Source organism: Cricetulus griseus, chromosome 5 (assembly GCF_003668045.3).
Source record: "Cricetulus griseus strain 17A/GY chromosome 5, alternate assembly CriGri-PICRH-1.0, whole genome shotgun sequence".
Taxonomy (NCBI): domain Eukaryota; kingdom Metazoa; phylum Chordata; class Mammalia; order Rodentia; family Cricetidae; genus Cricetulus; species Cricetulus griseus.
In genome coordinates, this window is record NC_048598.1 from 165,240,287 (window position 1) to 165,263,600 (window position 23,314).

Below are 23,314 nucleotides of genomic sequence, written 5' to 3' on the forward strand. Positions count from 1 at the left end.
GCTGTCGTGGCTTGGAGCCCAGACCGGCCAGGCTATGACAGATGGGTACCTTGCTCAGCCTTCATACAGGGGGAAGGGCTTATTCCTCCTTCAACTTGGTTTGCCAGACTTTGTTGAGTCCCCAAGGAACGCCTTATCCCCTATGAGGAGTGTATGGGGATGGGAAGGGGGAAGGCAGGGGTGGGAAAGGGGGAATGAGTGGAAACTGGGGTTGGTATGTAAAATGAAAAATAATTTTTTTAAATAAATAAAGGAAAGGACCCATAAGTGTAGTGTGACCAATAGGCAGCAAAATTAGTAGAAAGTGTTAGACAGGAAAGGCTATGGCAGGATATCTAGCAAGGCCAAGTCATTTGATCCTCCAACCAAAGTCTTTGAAATGAAGCCAACACAATTAATATATATAAACTTAAAATATTTACAAGGAAATATGGCTCTCCAGAATCCTTACAAATGCCTAGAAATATTTCTGAATGTTTCTAATGCACAAAAGGTTGAATGTGTGACAACAAAGTAGCCTACCAAAATCAATGTGTCAGCACTACAATCATTTTTGACAAATTGATAAACTACAGATAATTAAGAATTGTTTCACGCCGGGCGTTGGTGGCGCATGCCTTTAATCCCAGCACTCAGGAGGCAGAGGCAGGCAGATCTCTGTGAGTTCGAGACTAGCCTGGTCTACAAGAGCTAGTTCCAGGACACAGCTACCTCCAAAGCCACAGAGAAACCCTGTCTTGAAAAACAAAACAAAACAAAAAAGAATTGTTTCAAATAAAAAAGTAACATAAATTATTCCTTGTTTGATTACATATTCCTATGCAAGTATACCCCCTCTGCTCAAGGTAGATGACTAGTACCAAAACAAGTAACTTACTTTCTAGCAGTCTTCCATCACTTTAAAACAAATGTAGACTAAATATGAATTTTACTACATTAGGCATTTATCTTAGACTGTATTTCAGCTATTCTAAATGTAGAACTATTACTAAGGAATGTTTCATTGCCTTGTAAATTTTCCAATCAGTTTTCATAAAATACCAAATCTTTCCATGATCATGATTCAGTCCACAGTTTCTTGATATCTCCCTTAATTATTCCTACCTAATAGTGGTTTATAGCATCTAGCAGAGTTGTTTTACTGTTTGTTTTCAATTGTTCATTGTTAATACTGTCAATTGACATTCTAATTTTATTTTCTATTTCAGTGAAACATTATTTTTATATTTTAGATGACCATACAGTAGTTTTGTTAAGTTTATTTATAAGCTATCATCTTATATACACACATATATAAATATTAGTATGGTTAAAGTCTTTTCTCCTTACAAAATTATAATTGTCTGATAAATTTAAATAGAATTTTATATTCTCACTATGTCCTGTTGTATTTATAATAAAGAGCTAAATTATTTAGAGGTGAGAGTGTCTTTTACTACTCTCTAGAAAACTATAAAACTGATATCACTTCTGTAATTTTTAGAGTTCATGAGTACAGTTGCTATCTTTTTTTTTTTTTTTTTTTTTTTTTTTTTTTTTTGGTTTTTCGAGACAGGGTTTCTCTGTGGCTTTGGAGGCTGTCCTGGAACTAGCTCTTGTAGACCAGGCTGGTCTCAAACTCACAGAGATCCACCTGCCTCTGTCTCTCGAGTGCTGGGATTAAAGGCGTGCGCCACCAACACCCAGCTGTACAGTTGCTATCTTAAATTATGAGTGTTCATACGCTCTATTCTGTATCACTTTAATATGTTATAATTGCTTAAAACTGTGTGTCTAAATTCTTATGACTGTTAACAAAGTATTCATAACAACTTCAGTGTTCACAGGAATTTAATGTTCTTTTTCATTTGGTGATAATTACTTAAGCCTTTAGTATTTGTTGTGATTACCCTTGCCTTGCCAAAGCACTAACAATTGTATTAGCATTTTCCCAGAACAATATAAATGCATATGCCTAATCCATTACCCACTTAGCACACAGGTGGATGGGAATGAATGACTCATATGGAAATAATAAAGTAAATGAAGCAAAAAGTTATCTTGTCAAGGATCTGTGAAACCAGTTATAAGATGCATGGGAGTTATCTGTGAGGCTCTAGCACCCCTTAAGATTGAAAATATTTTAGAATAAAAGTGTCCTCACTTTACAAAACAAATTAAGATACAAAAAAACACATTAAAGTATATTAATAGCAAAAGAAACTAAAATTCCCATCATTACCCATTAAAGGTCATGAGAACAAAACCTAACAGGATAATCTAGACTTGAGACCAAGGGACAATGATGAATGGTAATGCTTCTGTGTGATCAGCTCATATAATAAAGTTCCCACCATGTGTATATCACACAATGGTCTGAGATACACCAGCTGTCTTCTTATACTTTCTATGGACCATACGTATATATCCTCTACTAAAAATGGCCATGCTGCAATCCATTCCTCCTTCAAGACAAGACTATTACAAATAATAGTGGTTGACTATTAGAAGTCACTAGTAGTGCTCTTTTCCACCTCCATACTCTTCAAAGGCACAGATTCGGTTGCTACTCAAGAGTTACTAGCCTGAATTTTGTGAAGTTCCCAAGTGACCCAATATACATACAGTTCAGAATCCCTGCTTAGCTGACACTAACTTGGGATAACTGGGCAATTATAAAAGCTTCCCCTCTTTAAAAATATGCAGATTGCCTGCCATTACTGATTATACCCCTCAAGCAGTATGATCTTCTGAGGTAATATTTCAGCTTTCTTTAATCTTCCTGCGTGGTGCAGCAAATGGAGAATGCTGAGTTTAGAAAGGCAGGGGGAGCCACCCATGCACTGAGTCTTTCCATTTCTGATGGAAAACTAAGGAAGGAAACTAACCCCAAGCAACCAGTACTTTTATCTGCAAGTCTCACCAATAAGTTTCTCCCAATACTCAAAAGATAACATAATAAACAACACATTTAATGATTATAGATATCAGGAACTGGAAAAGCATTTAATAACAAGATTTTATAAAAGTTCAATTATCTGAGATGCTTCTGGAAGCCATTAGGTCATATCCCAGTACTGTATTCAAGTATGAACTGAAAAAACGACAGTATTTTAAGATAAGTCAAACCAATGTTCTACTGAGCTACAACATCAAACCCACTTTATAGCATCAACATAAATACAGGCTAAAAGTAAGAATTATGAAAATAAGTGAGAGTATACATAAAACTTCATCTATTATTGAAATGTTGGCATTATTAGCATTTACGTCCCGAGATGATAAAGTATGTATCATTAAATAAAACCAGTGAATAACTGTGGGCCATTCTAGTTCTATTTCCCCTTTGTCTCAGAATAAGAGTTACAATGAAATAGGGAGATGGCTCAGTTAGTAAATAAAACCATAAACTGTAAAAGCATGAGGACCCGAGGTTGATTTCCCATCACTCACATTAAAATCCAAGAATGGAATCTCAGAAACAGGCCAATCGGCCAGGCGGTGGTGCTGCACACTTTTAATCCCAGCAGTCGGGAGGCAGAGGCAGGTGAATCTCTGTGAGTTTGAGGCCAGCCTGGTCTACAGAGTGAGTTCCAGGCCCGGCTCAAAAGCTACACAGAGAAACCCTGTCTCGGAGAAAAACAAAATAAAACAAAACAAAACAAACAAAAAAGGGGGGGGGAGAAAGAGAAGAAACTGGCCAATCATTCCAACTTTAGTGAAAGACCCTGTGTCAAAGGAATAAGGCAAAGATGATAAAGGAGGACACTGTAGGACTTTTTCTGGCCTCTACATATACATGGGCACAGGAACACACACAAACACACACACATATACGCACACACACAACACACACACATATACATACAAAATACACACATACACATATACACTATACATATAAACACACAGATGTACACATACACACAACACATAACATACACATTACACACAAGTATGTACATATACACCACACACATGTATACATACACACAACACACATACACACATGTATATACAACACACACCATACACACATAGATGTCCATACACACATTTTAACTTTTTTTTTTTGTATGAAAGTCTCCGACTTCTGACCTATGTGCATGCATGGGCACGCGCGCGCACATGCGCGCGCGCACATACACACACACACACACACACACACACACACACACACACACACACATTTTTAAATTCTGCATGAATGTATCTAATGCATGAAAACCAATCAATACAATTAAAATGTTATGTTTCCCACCTTATCCAGAACAGGTACATGTCAGTGTCAGAGGTTGTGGTTAGAAGAACCTCTAACTACTTTTGCCTTCTCTTGTCTTAGGGAAAACATAACTGTAAATCTGATCAAGCTCCAGGATCCAGTTATTATATTATGGAAGACAAAGAAACTCACAGCACTGAGCCACACAGGACTAGATAGGCATCAATATGCAGATCAATTGCAGGCCAAAACAAAAGGCAAAGCCTTTTTAAAAGTGTATACATTAACTAAACTGAAAATGTCTTTGTTCTAAAAACAGCACACAAAATATGATAGGTAAACTGGGCGTGGTAGTACATAATTATAATTCCAGTTCTTGGAAAGCCGAGGTAAAAGAGTACCATGAATTCAAGGATATCTGGGCTACATACATAGTTAAGTAGCAGATCAGCCTGGGCTACTTGGCAAGAAACCATCTCAAACAAAAACTGATAAAAAAAAAAAAAGCAGGCAGGCACCTGCCTGTATTCTCAGCACTTGAAAGGATTGCAAGCTCAAGTTTACAAAATGAGACCATTCACACATATGTAGATATCGTGAAGGGGGTAGTGAAGGGTTCCTTTTCTACTGGATTCTCCTGTTATATCAAAGCTATGGGGTCCACAGGTAAAAATGAACTGTATTTAGTCCACACATAGTTATTTCTGAAATACGTTTGGCATCTGAAGCACTAATCCATTCCAACTAGGATAGCATCTCCATCTCCTGATGAGGTCTGGGAATCAGAACCCAATTTCAGGTTCTACTTGCTATCCCTCAAAGATTCACAGTGGCATTAAACAGACTCACAAGTTTGGAACAGTGAGTGGCACTTGAGGGGCTAAGGCAGCAGCACCATCAGGTCAAAGCCAACCTGGGCTCCATATGGAGACCCTGTACCAAGAGAAAAGAAGGAAAGTAAAAGCAGCACTGCTACTGAGCCTGAGCACAGCATGTCAGCTACATATTAAAGTTTCTCCTCATCAGGATGGTGAAGGGCACTGGCAGGCAGCAAACTAAGGCAAATAATCAATGAGCCATCACCACAAGAAACCAGTAAGTACAGGGGTGAAAAAACATTAAATACACACAGAGAGAGATGTTGGCATAGCCATCTGTAGAGAAAGCTACCCTGATCTGTGCACATTGAAACTGAAGCTCAAACACACTGAGGCAAATTTTTAAAAAGATGTTGAATATGTCAGATCTTGACCACATTTGAAAGTAAGTCACAAGGTGCCAAAATGACATTTTCTCCCTTAGAACTGAGCGTAAACAGTGGGTGTGTGACATCTCGTCTTGGCACATACTTAAGTGGAAGCCACACACGTTTTACTATTTTCTGGTAGCATGTTATTTTCCCTTTTAAGCATATAATTCATTCCCAATTCAGGAAAGTAACTTTGAAAGAAATATTCTCTTCTAAGGTCCATGTGCTTTAAAAATGCATCATTACTGTGAATGTACATGTCTTACCTGGGTTTGGGGCTTTTTGTAATACCTACCCTAGAGTGAAGCAAAGGTGCCTTGCTTCCATATGTTACCATCTTACTCAATGCTTAATAGCTCACTGAGACCTTTGACATTTTTGAAAATGACAGATTTCCTTGCCTGTCCTTGAACTGGTACTTCACTGGTGATGAATTAAGAAAATTATAATACTAAGCATACAAGAAAACTCCGTTTTCTCTAATCTTGACCCAAATATTTAACTTTCTAATTTACATCTTTCTTAACAATAAAACGCTGAAGAAACCAAGTTCCTTTTAAATTATGTTACAGCCTTCCTATTCTTATTAATGAAAGTTTGACGCAAAAGTTCTTGACGCAAATGTTCTCACATATTCATACAAGATACCATCACAGAACTGTTTTCAAGACAGTAAAGAACAAAAACTATTATGTACAAAGAAGACTTGGTATTAATGGGGGAAATGTGGAAAATTAAGTATCAGTCAAAAGCCAGAAACATCAAAAAGCAAGGTTTCTGAGTAAATCTTAGCTGTCACTTTGCATTGTCCAAAGAAACATGGTTAATATGAACGGTGCCCTCACTGAGACTTCAATAAGGGAACCCTGACAGGACATACCACAGATGGACAGAGGTCCAGCTGTAGCTGTTGGAAACCTGACTGCCCCTTGCTCATCTTTTCAACGTCACTCAAAGGTTTCAAAAGAGTTTTGTACTTAAAATAACAATACTAAGTAAACGTTAAAGGAACCTTACAAAATTAAACCATCCATTTTCCATGTGCGTAAGACACCAAAGCCAACACAATGAGTCCTAAGTTTCCATAATGCTGATCCAAATTTGTTCATATGTAATTTATCTTATTCTTCCAGTCAAAGCCTATTTACAAGCATGACTGCATCCTTTCATGTGTGTGCACATGCTTTTCTATCAGCAGAGTTTTGAAACAATGAGAGGGAGAAACAAGAGTGAGAATACATAAACAGTTTTCATAATATTGTGAAAGAAATTTACCTGTACATTAATGTTCAAAAATGGGAGTGGACACTGTATTTTCCAAATAAAATGTAAAATTATTAGCCAGTAAAAGAAGTCACATTTCAGACAAATCACTTCTTCTTAAAAAATAAAATAAAGGAAAAACAATAAATGATGACCAGGAAAAAGACACAGATTTTTATATGAATTGATATTAACCAATTCTAACTAAAATCAGCTAAAAATGAATTTCAATTTTAACTTCTCTTTTTGTATTTTTATATAAAGCATCATAGGAAAAGAGGCACCATGAGCCATTTTTATAGCATAAGTTTACTCAAGTTTGTACAATTATAACCAGGAGAGAATAAAATGAATTTTTATAACACCCTTTAGTCACAAAATTAAATTATTAGATTTGCTGAAGGGCAATATTGAAAAAAAAATATGCTCTTTTAATGAAGCAATTCCATAGGGATCCTTTTCTTAGAAAAATTTTAGAATATTGACCCTTTTGCCAAGATACGGTCAGCATATTAAATCAAGTGTGGTTTGAGACTGTTTGTTGCACTTGTGTACATCTAGATAAAATATGCTACCACTGGCATCTGTTACCACTTTAACATCATTGGGGTTTGTCTGAACATGCAGAGCAGGCTTGGGTGGGCTCAGCCAGTTTGTGGAAGGGGTGAGAAATACAGCCTGCTTCTTTGTTCAGTGGGTGTTTACAAACGTATCAGTCAGCCCAGGGTTTTGTTGTAGTAATTAATCACACAGCTCTGAAAAGATTGTTTTCATTTTCCCTCAGAATAAAAGCTGGAAAGAGTTAAACATTAAATAACATGGACTAAATTTAATGCACTACCTTAGGAAATGCTGGGGTTGCATTGCTTTGTATAAGTGTAACAGTAATTTGTAATTAACTGCATTTTAGCACAAACTCTTAGACAGCCATGAGAATACCACCCTCCATACATCTTTCCTATTAACCATGGCACTCCATAAGTAGAAAACCATGTAGGCAATGATTCTAAGTTAAATCAAGTTAAAAATTAGCAGACGATGAAAATTAGATTAGGAACTTTATTCCTTTTTGGAGATATGAGTCACATGCTTGCCTGAAATTAAAGATCTAAGTCAAATATTAATGAAATGAGATTTTGTTTTCCTACCAATGAAATTTCCATACTAAACCAAAGATGTTGACTTGATTGTAAATTACGATGGACCAAATACCCATTATTCCAGTAAGTAGTAAATTTGCTACTAGAACATGCCCTTGCATGTGAAATAAGATTTTTTTTTATTAATCATAGCAAAGGTTTTTTGGGTATTTTTGTTTGTTTGGGTTTTTTGTTTTTTGGTTTTTCAAGACAGGGTTTCTCTGTGTAGCTTTGGAGCCTATCCTGGCAATCACTCTGGAGACCAGGCTGACCTTGAACTCACAGAGATCCTCCTGCCTCTGCCTCTGCCTCCCGAGTGCTGGGATTAAAGGCGTGTGCCACCAACACCCAGCAATAGCAAAGTTTTATAGTGTGAAAAAACTTAAGTAAACAAGAAAGTCGTCACATCAAAGTACTTGCTGTTCATCAATCATTAGTATTCAAGAAGGAAATAGCTGAAATATTTCAAATTACAGAATATTCAGCAAACATATTACAGCATGGAAAAAGTTACAAGTTCTACCCTAAATTAGGAAGGTGTTGTTGTCTACACAGACCAGATTTATAAAAAATAAAGATTTAAAAATATAAGCATTACACAACTAATCATTTTTAAACTATTATTCTGTCATGTAACTTTTATTTCTATTCTCTCAGTGTGCATGTCTAGAAAGTTAACCTTTAGTTATCATCCACTTTTCTGAACAGCTTTGATGTAAGCAGCACCAGGTACTTTCTAGAAAAACACTTGGAGGCAAGATCTTTATTCTCCAGAAAATTAGCTAAAGACACAGTCCTAATCGAAAGGCATGAAAGCTGGATAGGTTGAATTTAGAGAGATCCCTTCACACCTGTTATTGAAAGTATGTGTGTATTTTACCTACATGGTCTGCTACATTAAGAGCTCTACTGAGATTCTTGAATTCCATATTTCACCAGAAATTGCATTGGAACTGTTGATGGTTGGGAACTTCATAGATTGTTAAATAAAACCAATTATTTTTTAAAAGTTCATTGCTTGGGAAGTCATAGGCCCTAATGGAAAATCTACTAGTATTATTTAGTCAAACTGACAAGTTGTCAAATTATCTTCTAGATATTTCTGTTAATTACCATATATTAGTTCAGCTTTCAATCTTGGTCAGAGAAGCCTCTTTCTGAAATGGATAGAATGCAATACAGAGAATCATTACTCACCAAAGATCATATTCAGTGTCAAATTAGTGCTCACCCTAAATAGAATATTCATATCAATTCCTCTACCTCAGGCTCAGGGAACATCTTGGATTATAAAGAGAAGAATGTGAGAGCCAAAAGATGAAATGTTATCACTAGACAGAAGATGGACATTGCACTCAAGAACTCAGTGTAACTATAATTACCTGTATAAGCCCTGCACAAAGTCAAATACAGAGCCCAATAGGCTAGGAATTGGTGCACATAAGCACATTATGAAGACAGCCTATGAACCCCTACACTCAAGAGGCTAACACAGGAGGACTGCAAGCTAAAGAACAGCCTTGGAAACTGAGAGAAACCCAAGGTCAGAATAAAAAGTAAAAAGACGACTGGGCGCACAGGCCACTTGCCCAGCATGTTCAAGGCCATCATTTCTTGGATGCAATCCCAAGCACAAATAAACTAAAATATATAAACTACAAAACAACTTGGACCATTTATTAAATGTGATTGTTAATTTTATTCAGCAATTTAACTGAGAAAGGGCTGCTCAAACAGCTGTTAAGCTGTGATTGTATCTGTGTGGGAGCTAGAGTTTCTGGAAGGGGTGAACAAAAATGGTCAGACTAAACAAAAACATGGCCTCATCAACATGGAGACAGTAGCGTACAGTCCATCCAAGGTCTCATGGGAACAGGAAGACAGAAAGGCTGGAAGGGAGAATTCTCCCTCTTTGAAGCTGGATCACCCATTGTCTATATTTGTTCTCAGTTTCAGTGCAAACTATCCTGGCTCTCTGAACTTTGGGTTTTGATGGAAACAATATCACAGACTTGCTTGGCCCTCTAGCTAGCAGGTAACAAGTCATGGACGGACAGCTAAGAAAGACAGGGAAGACTAAAGGACAGGGAAAACTAGAGGAGTCTCTACTTCATGGATCTGGATGAAGACTCAAAGCAGTTGGGAATCAATAATTCCAGCACAGCTAATGATATGTATTCTGAAGTTTGTTAATGTAGAGATAATATTCATTTATATACAGATACTTAAGAAAGTAAAATAGCAATGAAATATGCCTCAGGCATACATATACCTCAAAATATTCTCTTATTCCTTTCTGAGATATTATCTGGGAGTCTCACAAGGAGGACTATTAACTTCTGTTGACAGTGGAAACATCTTAAACTAACTTCCCATGAAATTCTTGAGATCTTTGGTTTTACCATACCAAATGCAACTCATCCTTCTATCCTTTTGTCTGCATATCTCAGGAACCACCCAATGATCTCATTTAAGTTCCTTAGCAACTTTGGGAAGATAGAACTTCAAAACCCATTGACATCAAATACATGAGAAGCCCACACCCCTTCCCGGAGTCCTTTGCTACTAACTCATGACCCAAAAACCTCTTATAAACTCCAATTTTGTGTAATACTGACTTATTCAAAAATTCTTTTTGCAGCAAAATGAAGAATATAAACTTGACCTTAGAGGAGACTGCTGAAAGGAAGTCTTGGGGTGATAGCAGGCAGTTCCATGGATCTGTGTCTCTGGTATATCTTCCTACCACTAGTAGCTGAAGCTCTTCCTGCAATCTACACCTGTGTGTATTATATTGCTTTAAGCCCTAGAAATGTGAGGGCTAAAGTTATGTTTTACGTTTCAATTACTGTGCCTAAGAAACTGACGTGTAAGCCCCTGCCCAAGAATAGATTCTTTCTGAAATATTGGCGGTTATTGCTTATGTAAGATAACGAGCCACATGTTTTCTCTCTGCTAAACAACTATGTTTGACCCAACTGCACAGGTTGTGCTTAATCACATGGGAGGGACACAGGCAGGAAATATGTCAGGATATATGCTTTTCCTGATTGGGTGTAAGCAGAAAGTACACCGGGATACAAGCTTTCCCCTGACTGGATGTAGGTGGCAGGCAAGAAACACATCATGATACATGTTTTCCGCTGTTTGGACCTGAAAGGAAATACTTATCCTTATTGGTCTGCTTTTATAAGTCTCTGCAAAATGTGACTTATGGACATTTTGTGGGAACCCCAGAATGGACCTGGCCAGAGTCCATCATCCTGGCCCGTATTTAATTAAAGCCTGCTTAAATTAATTGTGCTTAAAAGTGTGGTCATGGTCTTATTCTAGACCAGTTGGATTAACAGATAACCCTACTTGATATAGTTGGAAAAGGTAAGGCTGAGAATAGTTTTTAACAGACTTCTGCTAACCACATTATTTGTAATGATTTTTATGTATGTGTGCCAAGACTGCATGAGGAAGTGCAGGTGTGTATGGGCCAGATCCCTGGGTGTCAGGATCAGTTGTTCTCCACCTGACTTTTTGAGGCAAGATCTCTCACTAAACCTGAGCTCACCAAGGCTGACTTTCCTGTCTATCATGCAAGCACTGGGATTAGAAGTGTACAATGCCATATACTGCTACATCTCACAACTACAAAAATCCACAAGTAAAACTCTAAAAGTTTTCCTTCTCCTGTTTCTAAAGGTACTTTAACTATGAAAGTTGGCATTTAGTACAAGTCCCAAAGAAGGCAGTAATCTTGGGTTATTTGGAGTTGGAATACTATATATAGCAAGATTCCAAGCATGTACTGCAGTAAAAATAGCTTCGATAGACATGACCTACAGGAAGAAAGCCTCTTGAATTTGATTTACAGCGCAAGAACCTGGGGCTCTTTTAAAAATAGATTCAGAGGGTGGTACTGAAGACTAAAACCTCAGGGTATGAGGAAATCACATGACTGCTGGCCTGGCTACATACAGAGTATGTGTTAGGACATACACCTGGCTGACCCTGCCCCCTAACGATGGGCAGGGCACACACAGGAAACGTGCTATGTCATCACCACATCACCTGCCATGCATTACGGCCTGTGTAAGGAATCTGTGCATGCATGAAACCTCAGTGCACATGTGTGGTCTTCCCTTTAAAAGGTCCAGCCTCCCCCACTGCCTCTACTTGGGTTGGCAGACAATCCAACCCTATCCCTCCCCTTGTCAATAAACTCCACGTGGGTTGTTCATTCGTAGGTTCCCATTTTTTTCTATCAATAGCTGCAGCAGAAATCTAACAGTATGAAGGCCCCAGAGATATAGACCTATGAAGGCCAAAAACATTAGAATCTCCATTGAGGTCTTAGAAAAACAAGCCTTAAAGAATATGGAAACTCTTAAGTTTCCAACTAAATCAACAGCTTACACCTAACCAGAGCAGATCTCTCTCTAAGAATAAAATAAAACACTTTGAAAATACAATGGTAGAAACCATTACCTGAATAAGAAAACAATTAGCTTAAACTACTTGTTTTTGCATATGTGCTTGCTATGATAGGATATAGAGAAAGTATTACAACATGGAGAATTGGCAGTTGAGACACTTAACTACTACTTACTGCTCACATCATACCACTATTCTGCTTAAGCAATGCAGAACTCACTTGGAAATAAAATCAAATTTAAGTTTTCTATTTCTTTGAGTTCAAGGCACAAACAATCACAGTATAGCTTAGCCAGCCATTCACAAAGAAATATTTACACATTGCCTGGCTGATATTGTAAATATAAGTTAGCTTTTTGATTTGTGGTTATAGATTAACTGTTTGCAAACACAGAAACATAACAGAAATTATACAACATTAATGGTTTGAAAGAAAATACTCTTGAAGAGAAACAAATCTGAGGGTGACTGCAAACAGCCTCACAATTAGAGGAGAGTGAGCTCCACTTTCCACGTGTGAGGCCAACTGACGGCCAGCTGCTCTCCTAAAACTCTAAACAAAAACTATGCATCTAGGTCTTTGCTCTTCCCCACCCAGCAAAAGACTGAATTTACGAGTTTACTTCTCAGCCAAAACTGGAGCATATCATTTTAATTTTGGTGAAAATAGTCAGCAGCTTCCTGTTGTCTCAGAGCCAGGGTGAGCATCACTGGTGTTTTAAGACTGTGGGTTAAGACTGGGTGTTTAACATGGGGATTCTCAGGCAGGAGCAACATTATTCCTTGTCATATTTGACAACTTCAGGAGATACTTTTCATGGTCCCAGTCAAGGTGTAAAGGAGAGGGGACAGTGTTGCTGGCATCTATGTGGTGTGACTTGGGTACTACTAAACAAAGCCCAAAAGCCTGAAATGCAAGGATCAGCTGACCTGAACTGCCAGTGTGGTACTGAGCTTGAGAACTCTGATTTAAACCATAGAGTCAGCAGAATACAGAATTAATGGCCTTTCTGTGTGCTGGTTACATTCCCAGCACAGGAATAAACACTTTATGGTTATTAAATATACTACAGGGGATCTTAAAGGGTATAGTGATGAAAGGAAGCAGGTGTTGACACACACATGATCACTAAAGCTGAAAAAAACATTGGAGTCATTGTTAGGAAAAGTAAGTTTTCTTTTCTGTTTTGTTTCGCCAATTATCTTGCCAATTTTCCTAAGTTGTGTAAACAGTCATATGGAGGGCACTCCCAAGTACTCTGACAAGACAGAGGTGACGGTCTTGGATAGTTTTCTAAACAGTAAACAGAGGGACCTTCACCCTTTTTTTATTAAAATATCAGTTTCTACTGTTGTCCTTCTGATAGCATTGATGCCACATACTTAATAAACTAAAGTCTTTTATAAAAATTAAAATCAGTGCAGCCTAATAAGTGGTATTTCACAAGCAGGAAACAAAATAAAATGCAATTATTTTCAAAATACAAATCAGAGACCTCAGTGGCCTCCAGGCATCTGTCCTCCTAAATGGCTGAGATTTAACTGTCCTGCAAAATCCTTAGCTAGCTCACATTTCCTGAAACACAGGAGCTGACAGTCACAAGGTCGAACATACCCTTAATCATTGATTCAGCTGCATACAGATCTTGTTTGTAGGTCACCTAAAGGACAGATAGACCTCATTAGACTCAACAGAGCAGGCAGGAATGTGAAAGCAATAAAACAATGCCCCCAAGGAAATTCTTCCTTCTGGAGAAACTCTACACACACAACACAGGCAATTTCCAAATGAAATAGCATTAGACATTCACATTAAACCAAATTCAATTTCAACAAATTACGAAGACTCGAATCTTATACCTTTTTAAATTATGATAGCATATAAATGGTTACTGAAATATATATGATTAGTATATCTAGGTATTTATAATCAAAGAAAATGTGTTAAGTGTTCAAACAAAAGTGTTCACGCTACTGTTTTACAAGGTTTTCTATTGGAGAGGAAGGAGGTGGGGAAGAAGAGAGAAAGGGAAGGAAAGGAGGGGAGGAGGGCTGAGAAGGAGTCTCCATATAACAAAAGTCGCCAGCTCCATGCTAGGCTGACATTCTCAAAGACTAACTTATGTTTAAAGAGACTGCTTCTAAATGGGGAAAGTCCTTTTGAAACAGGTTAGTTGAACCTTGTGAGGTTTTCCTTAAGACACAGCTTCTGTAAAAATAATCTATGGGGTACCACAGTGTGTGTGTCAATCTTCCGTTAATAGCCAACAACTTGCTCATAATTGCACCCTGCTCATCTGAAAGTATCCTCCCATGGTATGTAGTCTAGTCTATGGCAGATCCTTCCCAGAGGCCATCCAATGAGTTAAGATACAGAACATCTGCAAAACTGATCTCCTTTACTATGGAACAAGAGCACAGAGTGAATAATAAAACATTATTAAGTATCAAGGTACAATAGGCTCATCAATGAAATACTCAGATGACTAATGATGCCAATGATCTAAGCCTCATTTTGACAAATGCTCTCATAACTAGTACCTTCCCAGACTATTAAGTTGGATTTTCTTCTCCTAAATCTTCTCATACATGGTTTTGTATAGCTGTCTTGTTTAGCTCAGGTAGACCTGGGCACTTCTATGAATTAGATTCATCTACCCTAGAGTAAGTTTGATTATGCCATAATCTTCAGAGCTGCAGTACCAGGAAACTCAGAAGGAAGATGAAAGTCTATTGGACCATTTAACAAACTGATTAAAATCAAAGGTGACATTACTATTAGGAATCAGGCATTATGCTGGCCTGCCCCCTGTCACCTGGAAAGACACACTCAGGCAGTACCCTGGCAAGCCCAGGGTCCTGTGGGTGCTATGTCACACAGGTGCAAAGGTCCCTGTAAGAGGCAAACTCCACCCACTTCTGCTCCCTCTTTCCTGCTGTTATTCTGAAAGGGGAGGCAAAACTTTCCCTGTCTCTTCCTCTTCTCCTGTCTCTCTCCCTTCCCCCACTCCCTTCTCTTCTGATAAAACTTCCTTCCCACATAAGTTCTGCTTGATGGCATGTTTGTCCCCACCATGAGATCTGCCACCATTGCATCTCCTGTGACCATTCCTAACAATCACTATACTGTCTCTAAAGAAAGTACAATCCACTGACAGCCATGACTCTCAGTATTGCAGTTACTATTCGCGGTGCAGTTCTGCATTCTAGAAAACAAGAACAAGCTCACTCTATAAGATTTGTCCTCTCTGAAGGCTACCTTAAATGCCCTTCCCCAATAATGAGATTGATGATTGCCTTATATGCCATGCTAGAGCCTTCATCCAGTGGCTGATGGAAGCAGAGGCAGACACCCACAGCTAATCACTGCACTGAACTCTGGATCCCAGTTGCAGAGAGGGAGGAGTGATGAGCAAAGAGGTCAAGACCCAGCTGCTGAAACCCACAGAAACAGCTGACCTGAACAAAGGGGAGCTCAGGGACCCCAGACTGACGACTGAGAGGTCAGCATGGGACTGATCCAGATCCCCCGAATGTGGGTGTCAATGAGGAGGCCTCAGCAATCTATGGAGCCTCGGATAGTAGATTAGTATTTATCCCAGGCACAAGAATGGACTTTGGGAGCCCATTCCACATGGAGGAATGCTCTCTCAGCGTGGACACAAGGGGGAGGGCCTAGGCCCTGCCCAGGATGATATAACAGACTCTGGGGATCCCCCACTGAGGGTCTCACCCTCCCTGGGGAGCTGAGGAGGGCAGGGTGGGGGGCTGGTGAGGGGCAGGGGAGAAGGGGAGGGAGAGGGAGCTGAGATTGGCAGTTTCTAATTTAAATAAAAATAAATTTAAAAAAAGATTTGTCAAATGTAACATATCTGGTTCCAATAAATGTTTATAAAAATGTTCAAGATGCTGCTTGAGATAGGGGTAGAGCAATGAAAGGAGCCAGCTGACCCTGTCATCTGTGGGGATGCCACTTCAGTCAAGGACTTTCTGTGAAACTCAATAAACCTAGTTTTAAACTTTCTTAGGCTAAGGGTCACTAGATATCTGAATTGCAAACTAATACTTGTAATTTAAATAAAAAATAATTTGTGTACTCATTATCTGTTGTACAGCTTAAACTCCAGACAGAAATCAAGAATATTCTTAGCTAAGTATTCATTTTTTTAATCTTCTCCTGCTTTGAAAGGTAAACTACATTCTAAGTTCAAATTAATACTAAGAGTGGATTTTTAAACTTACGTAAGTTTATCACCAAATACTAAAATTTCTTTTAGAATTCCTAAAACTTAAAACACTGCAACTACTTACAAATAAAAAATTGTTTTTTTCCTTAAAGTTAATATCCACAAACTAAATTTTAAAGTTTCTTAAGTTTATTTCTCCTGCCTCCAGATATTATAGGTTATAGATGCCAACACAAAGATTACTGATTTTATTTACTCAAATTAAAATACAGTCTGCTTCGAAGAACAACTTTAAAGCCAGTCATACTGGCACTAATCTACCATCTCAGCATTTGGAGACTGAGGCAGGAGGAGAGTGAATTAAGGCCAAATTAGTTTATATAGTGATTTGAGGTTTGCCTGGGCTATGAGCTACACAGCCAGATACTAGCTTGAGGGAAAATATGTTTTTTCCTAAATAAAACAGCTAATGTACTTCAAAGGAATATTACTGGAAAATGTCATAATTTTAAAATGATGTGTTATTCACTTCTCTAACATTTTTTTAATGACTTGTCCTTTCCTTATTTTTAAGGAAACAAAACATTACAAAAGCATCCTACCAATCAGTTTTGAAGTTGATTTTCAGCACTTCTGGCATTTTGGGTAAGATTAAGTGTTGAAATTGATTTTGTTCTGTCAGAATGATCTGTACTTTTCCTCTGACCTTGCACAAGAACCAACTACTGAAAATAATTAGGTTTAAAAACTCTTGTAGTAATGGACTAACATGTTGATGTTTTTCTCACTGACTGGTTTTCGAATTCTGTCCACTGAAGCCTCTGCAGCCCCTTGAAGATCAGTGAGGGCAGTCTACACAGGGAAAGTCTGGCTAGCCCACACCTGCCCCTCACCATTACATCTCAGTGGTGTCTTCTCTGCACGCTTGTCTGTGCAGTGATTCCTCCGAATCATGGATTTAACTGAGAAAGTCCACAGACGAGAAACCTGAAGGCTAAACAAACAGACCCTGTTTCCCTCAGCTCTCAGCACGCACCTGGGAATACCAGACATATCTTCTTCATTTTATGTGCCACACCATAGAAGAGACCTTTCTGGGCCAAAATGAGCCAAGGTGGCCTCCACTTTCCTTGAGAAAGAAGAGTACACTGCACTTGAAGCCCCCACACACCAACCTCATAGGATAATGGAGACATCACTCCAATACTTGGCCAAAAAAAAAAAATACCTATTACTTCTTACACTTGAAAGCTATAGAGTATTTACCAGACATAGGCGTCAGGTCCAAAGGGAACCCAAAATGACAGACAGTCTTGGCTTAGCTCTCGAAGGACTATGGAAAGACTGCTGCTGCTGACTCTCATCATTCCTTAGGTTTTCACCTGCCAGGAAGAGTCATTTGGTATGCACCACAGGCATGCCGGCCTGCTCCTCTACTCTTCAGCTAAGGGCCTTCCTTTACAGCCCAAGGGGTTTTTCCCTGGGCCCAAGCTTCTCTGATTGCAGAGAAACAGCACAGGCTGTTAGCCAGTCTATCCCTCTCCTCCCTGCCCCAGACAAGTAGCCATGACTGCTTTGAACTTTCCCAAAGGCCTCTGGCTATTATCTCTTTCATATCTACAATAAAAAAAATTTCACACTCATAGACTGCTCATTTCAGAGGTTTCTCTGTACCTTTCCTTACAATGGGAATTTTTTAATTTCATTTCCTAGATTGAGAAAACTGTATGAAAACCTCAACAATAACAAATTATATTGCAAACTGTTATGAGCAAAGCAGAAATGCTTCCACTTTTTGGTGTTTTTGTTTTTCTATTTTTTTATTTTTAAATTTCATTTTACATTCCAACCACAGTTCTCCCTCCCAGACCTCCTCCCAAAACCCCTCACTTCTCACCTCACCTCCACCACAGCCCACCCCAAGTCCACTCCTCCTCATGGGTAAGAGCTCCCACGAAGAGTCAACTTAGTCTAGCACAATAGGTTGGGGCAGGACCAGGCCCCTCTCCTATGCATTAAGGCTGAGCATGGAATCCCACCATAGAGAGTGGGCTCCAACAAGCTAGCTCATGAACCAGGTTTGTATCTTGATCCTGCTGCCAGTGGCCCCTGGCTAGTCTAAGCTTCACAACTGCCTCCCAAGTACTGAGGGCCTAGTTCAGTCTCCTGGAGTCTCCAAAGTTGTAGGTCTAGAGTCCACAAGTTTCCACAAGGTTGGTTCAGTAGTCTCTATAGATTTCTCCATCATGGACTTGACCTGTTTGCTCATATGTTCCCTCCTCCCTCTCTTTGACTGGATTCCCAGAGTCCAGCCTGGTTCTTGGTTGTGAACCTCTGCATCTGGTTGCATCAATTACTGGATGAAGGCTCTACGATGATAGTTGGGGTATGCACCAATCTGGTTACAGAAGAAGGCCAGTTCAGGCACCCTCTCCACTATTGCTAAGAGTTTTAGCTGGGATCCTCTTTGTGGATTTTGAGAATTATCTTAGCACCAGGTTTTTCCCTGAGCCCATAGTTGCTCTATTAAGATATCTCTTTCATTGTTCTTCCACAGCACCCCTCCCCCACATTGGCCATCCCATACCCTCATATTCTCATTCAACTCCCTCTCCCTTAACTGCCTCACAACCCCAGCATACACCATCTAATTTCCCTTCCCAGTGAGATCAATGAGTGACAACTCTTAGGGACTTCCTTGTTACCTAGCTTTTCTGGAGCTTTGGAAGGCAGTCTGGTTATACCTAATATCTGCATAAGAGTGAATACATACCATGTTTGTCTGAGTCTGGGTTAACTCAAGATGATTTTTTCTAGTTCCATCCATTTGCCTGAAAATTTGATGAGGTCATCATTTTTAACAGCTGAGTTGTACTCTATTGTATAAATGTACCACATTTTCTTTGTTCATTCTTTGGTTGAGGGCATCTAGGTTTTTCTAAGTTTTGGGCTATTATGAATAATGCTGCTATGAACACAGTTGAGCAAGTATCTTTGTGGTATGATTGAGCATCCTTTGGGTAAATGCCCAAGATTAGTATCGCTAGGTCTTGAGGTAGATTGATTCCCAGTTTTCTGAGAAACCACCATACTGATTTCCAAATAGCTGTTCAACTCTGCACTACCACCAACAGTGGAGGAGTGTTCCCCTCACACCACAGCTTCTCCAGCATAAGCTGTCCTCAGTATTGTTGACTTAGCCATTCTGACAGGTGGAAGATGGCATCTCAAAGTCATTTTGATTTGCATTTCCCTGATGATTAAGGACATTGAACACTTCCTTAAATTTCTTTTGAACATTTGAGATTCTTCTGGTGACAATTCTGTTTAGCTCTGTAACCCATTTTTCATTTGGATTATTTGGTATTTTGATGTCCAGTTTCTTGAGTTCTTTATAAATTTTAAAGATCAGCCCTTGGTCAGATGTGGGGTTGGTGAAGGTCTTTTCCCATTCTGTAGACTGTCATTTTGTCTTATTGACAGTGTCCTTTGCCTTACAGAAGCTTCTCAGTTTCAGGAGGTCCCATTTATTGTTGCTTTCCGTGTCTGTGATACTGGTGTTATATTTAGGAAGTAGTCTCCTGTACCAATGCATTCAAGGCTAGTTCCCACTTTCTCTTCTTTCAGGTTCAGTGTGGCTGGATTTATATTGAGGTCCTTGGTCCACTTGGATGCATTTGAGTTTTGTGTGTGGCAATAGATATGGATCTATTTGCAGTCTTCTACATATTGACATCCAGTTATGCCAGCACCATTTGTTAAAGAGGTTTTTCATTTTCCATTGTAACATTTTGGCTTCTTCATCAAAAGTCAGGTGTTCATAGTTGTGTAGATTAATGTCAAGGTCTTTGATTCAATTCCATTGATCTACCTGTCTGTTTTCATATCAATACCAAGCTCTTTTTATTACTATAGCTCTATAGTAGAGTTTGGAATCAGGGATGGTCGTGCCTCCAGGAGTTCCTTTATTGTGCAGGATTGTTTTAGTTATTTGGGTTTTTTGGTTTTGGTTTTGTCATTCTACATGAAGTTGAGATTATTCTTTCAAGGTCTGTGAAGAACTGTGTTGAGATTTTGATGTGTAGTTTTGTTTTTTGTTTTTTTTTTTGTAAGATTGCCATTTTTACTCTGTTGACCCTACCCATCCAAGACCATGGGAATTCTTTCCATTTTCTGATATGCTCTTCAATTTCTCTCTTTAGTAACTTGAAGTTCTCATCAAATAAGTCTTCCACTTGTTTGGTTAGAGTTACCCCAAGATATTTTATGTTGTTTGTGGCTATTGTGAGGGGTAATATTTCTCTGATTTATTTCTCAGTTTATTTATCATCTATATTTATGAAGGCTACTGATTTTTTAGTTAATCTTGTATCCTGGCACATTACTGAAGGTGTTTATCAGCTGTAGGAGTTTCCAGGTAAAGTTTTAGGGATCTCTTATGTACACTATCATGTCCTCTGCCAATAATGATAGTTTGATTTCTTCCTTTCCAATTTGTACCCCTTGACTCCTTTTGCTGTCTTGTTGCTCTAGCTAGAATTTCAAGTACTATATTGAATAGATATGGAGACAGTGGACAGCCTTGTCTTGTTCCTGATTTTAAGGAATCACTTTGAGTTTCTCTCCATTTAATTTGATATTGGCTGTTGGCTTGGTGTATATTTGTTTTATTATGTTTAGGTGTTTTCCTTATATCCCTGATGTTTCCAATACCTTTATTGTGAAGGGCTGCTGGATTTTGTTGAAGGTTTTTTTCAGCATCTAATGAGATGGTCATGTGGGATTTTTTTTTTTACTTCAGTTTGTTTATTTGGTGGATTACATTGACATATTTCCATATTTTCAAACAACCCTGCATCTTTGGGAGGAAATCCACTTGGTCTTGGTGGATGATTTTTTGAATTGTTCTTGGATTATGCTTGTCAGTATTTTATTGAGTATTTTTGGATCAATTTTCATGAAGGAGATTTGTCTGTGGTTCTCTTTCTTTGTTATATCTTTGTGTGATTTGGGTATCAGGGTTACTGTAGCCTCATAAAAGGAGTTTGACAATGTTCCTTCTATTTCTATTGTGTGGAACAATTTGGGAAGTATTGGAGTTAGCTATTCTTTGAAATTCTAGTAGAATTCTGCACTGAAGCCATTGGGTCCTAGGCTTTCTTTCTTTCTTTCTTTCTTTCTTTCTTTCTTTTTCTTTCTTTCTTTCTTTCTTTCTTCTTTTTTTTCCTTTTGGTTGTGAGATTTTTAATGACTGCTTCTATTTCCTTAGGGGTTATAGGTTATTTGTTTATCTGGTCTTGATTTAATTTTGGTATGTGGCACCTATCCAGAAAACTGCCCATTTCTTTTAAATTTTCCAATTGTGTGGAGTATAGGTTTTTGAAGTATGATCTGATGATACTTTGAATTTCCTCAGTGTCTGTTTTATGTACCCCTTTTTATTTCTGATTTTGTTAATTTGTAATTTTGTAAATTTGCCTTCTGGTTAGTTTGGATAAAAGTTTGTCTATCTTGTTGATTTTCTCAAAGAACCAACACTTTGTTTCCTTGATTCTTTCTATTGTTCTCTTTGTTTCTATTTTATTGATTTCCACCCTCAACTTGATTATTTGCTGTCATCTACTCTTCCTGCATGGATTTTCTTCTTGTTTTAGAGCTTTTGGGTGTTTTGTCAATTTTCTAGTGTGTGATTTCTCCAACTTCTTTATGTAGGCAGTTACTGCTATGAACTTTACTTGTACCACTGATTTCACAGTGTTCCATAAGTTTGTGTGTGTTGTACATCCATTTTCATTAAATTCTAGGAAATCTTTAATTTCTTTATTTCTTCCTTGACCCAGGGGTGATTCAGTTGGGCATTATTAAGAATCCATGAGTTTTAGGCTTTCTAGAATTCATGTTGTTAATAACTTCTAACTTAAAGCCATGGTGGTCAGATAAAATACAGGGAGGTATTTCAATTTTTTGGATCTGTAGAGATTTACTTTGTGACCAAGTATGTGGTCAATTTTAGAGAAAGTTCCATGCGGAGCTGAGAAGAAGAAGGTGTATTCTTGTGTGTTTGGATGGAAAGTTCTATAGATGTCTGTTAAGCCCATTTGAGTCATAGCTTCTGTTGGATACCTTATTTCTCTGTAGTTTTCTGTCTTGAAGACCTGTCCACTACTGAGAGTGGGGTGTTGAATTCTTCCACTGTTAGTGTGTAGGGTTTGATGTGTGATTTAAACTTTAGTGATGTTTATTTTATGAATGTGGGTGCCCTTATAAATATAAGGTGCCCTTATAAATATAAGGAGCATTTATGTTCAGGACTGAGACTTCTTGATGGATTTTTTTCTGTGATGAATATGTAATGTCCTTCATCATCTCTTTTAATTACCTCAAATTTGAAGTCTATTTTGTTAGATAGTAGGATAGCTATACCAGCTTGCTTCTTAGGTCATTTGCTTGGAAAAGCTTTTCCCAACCCTTTACTCTGGGGAAATGTCTGTCTTTGAAGTTGAGGTGGGTTTCTTGTCTGAAGCAGAAGAATAGATCCTGTTATCATATCGATTCTGATTGCCTGTGTCTTTTTATAGGTGAGTTGAGTCCATTGATATTAAGGGATATCAATGACCAGTGACTGTTGATTCCTGTTAATTTTTGGTGGTGGTAGTGGTGGTGTATGTTTCCTTTCTTTAAAATTTTCCGGTGTGGAATTATTTATTACCTGTGTTTTCCTGGATACCTCTAACCTCTTTGGGTTGGAGTTTTCCTTCTACTGCTTTACATAGGGCTGGGTATGTGGATAGTCATTGTTTAAATCTGGTTTTGTCATGGAATACCTTTTTTTCTCCATCTACGTTAATTA

At 38.3% G+C, this 23,314-nt stretch overlaps 1 protein-coding gene across 3 annotated transcripts in view; it reads right to left on the reverse strand.

The window, feature by feature from the left end:
- Window positions 1–23,314, reverse strand: part of Crppa (CDP-L-ribitol pyrophosphorylase A) — a 282,328-nt gene that overhangs the window by 176,014 nt on the left and 83,000 nt on the right. For all 3 annotated transcript variants that reach the window (XM_035445627.1, XM_027419745.2, XM_035445626.1), the window contains exon 5: window positions 13,893–13,938. In XM_035445627.1, coding sequence (XP_035301518.1) covers window positions 13,893–13,938 — 46 coding nt within the window. The remainder of the gene's footprint in view (window positions 1–13,892; window positions 13,939–23,314) is intronic.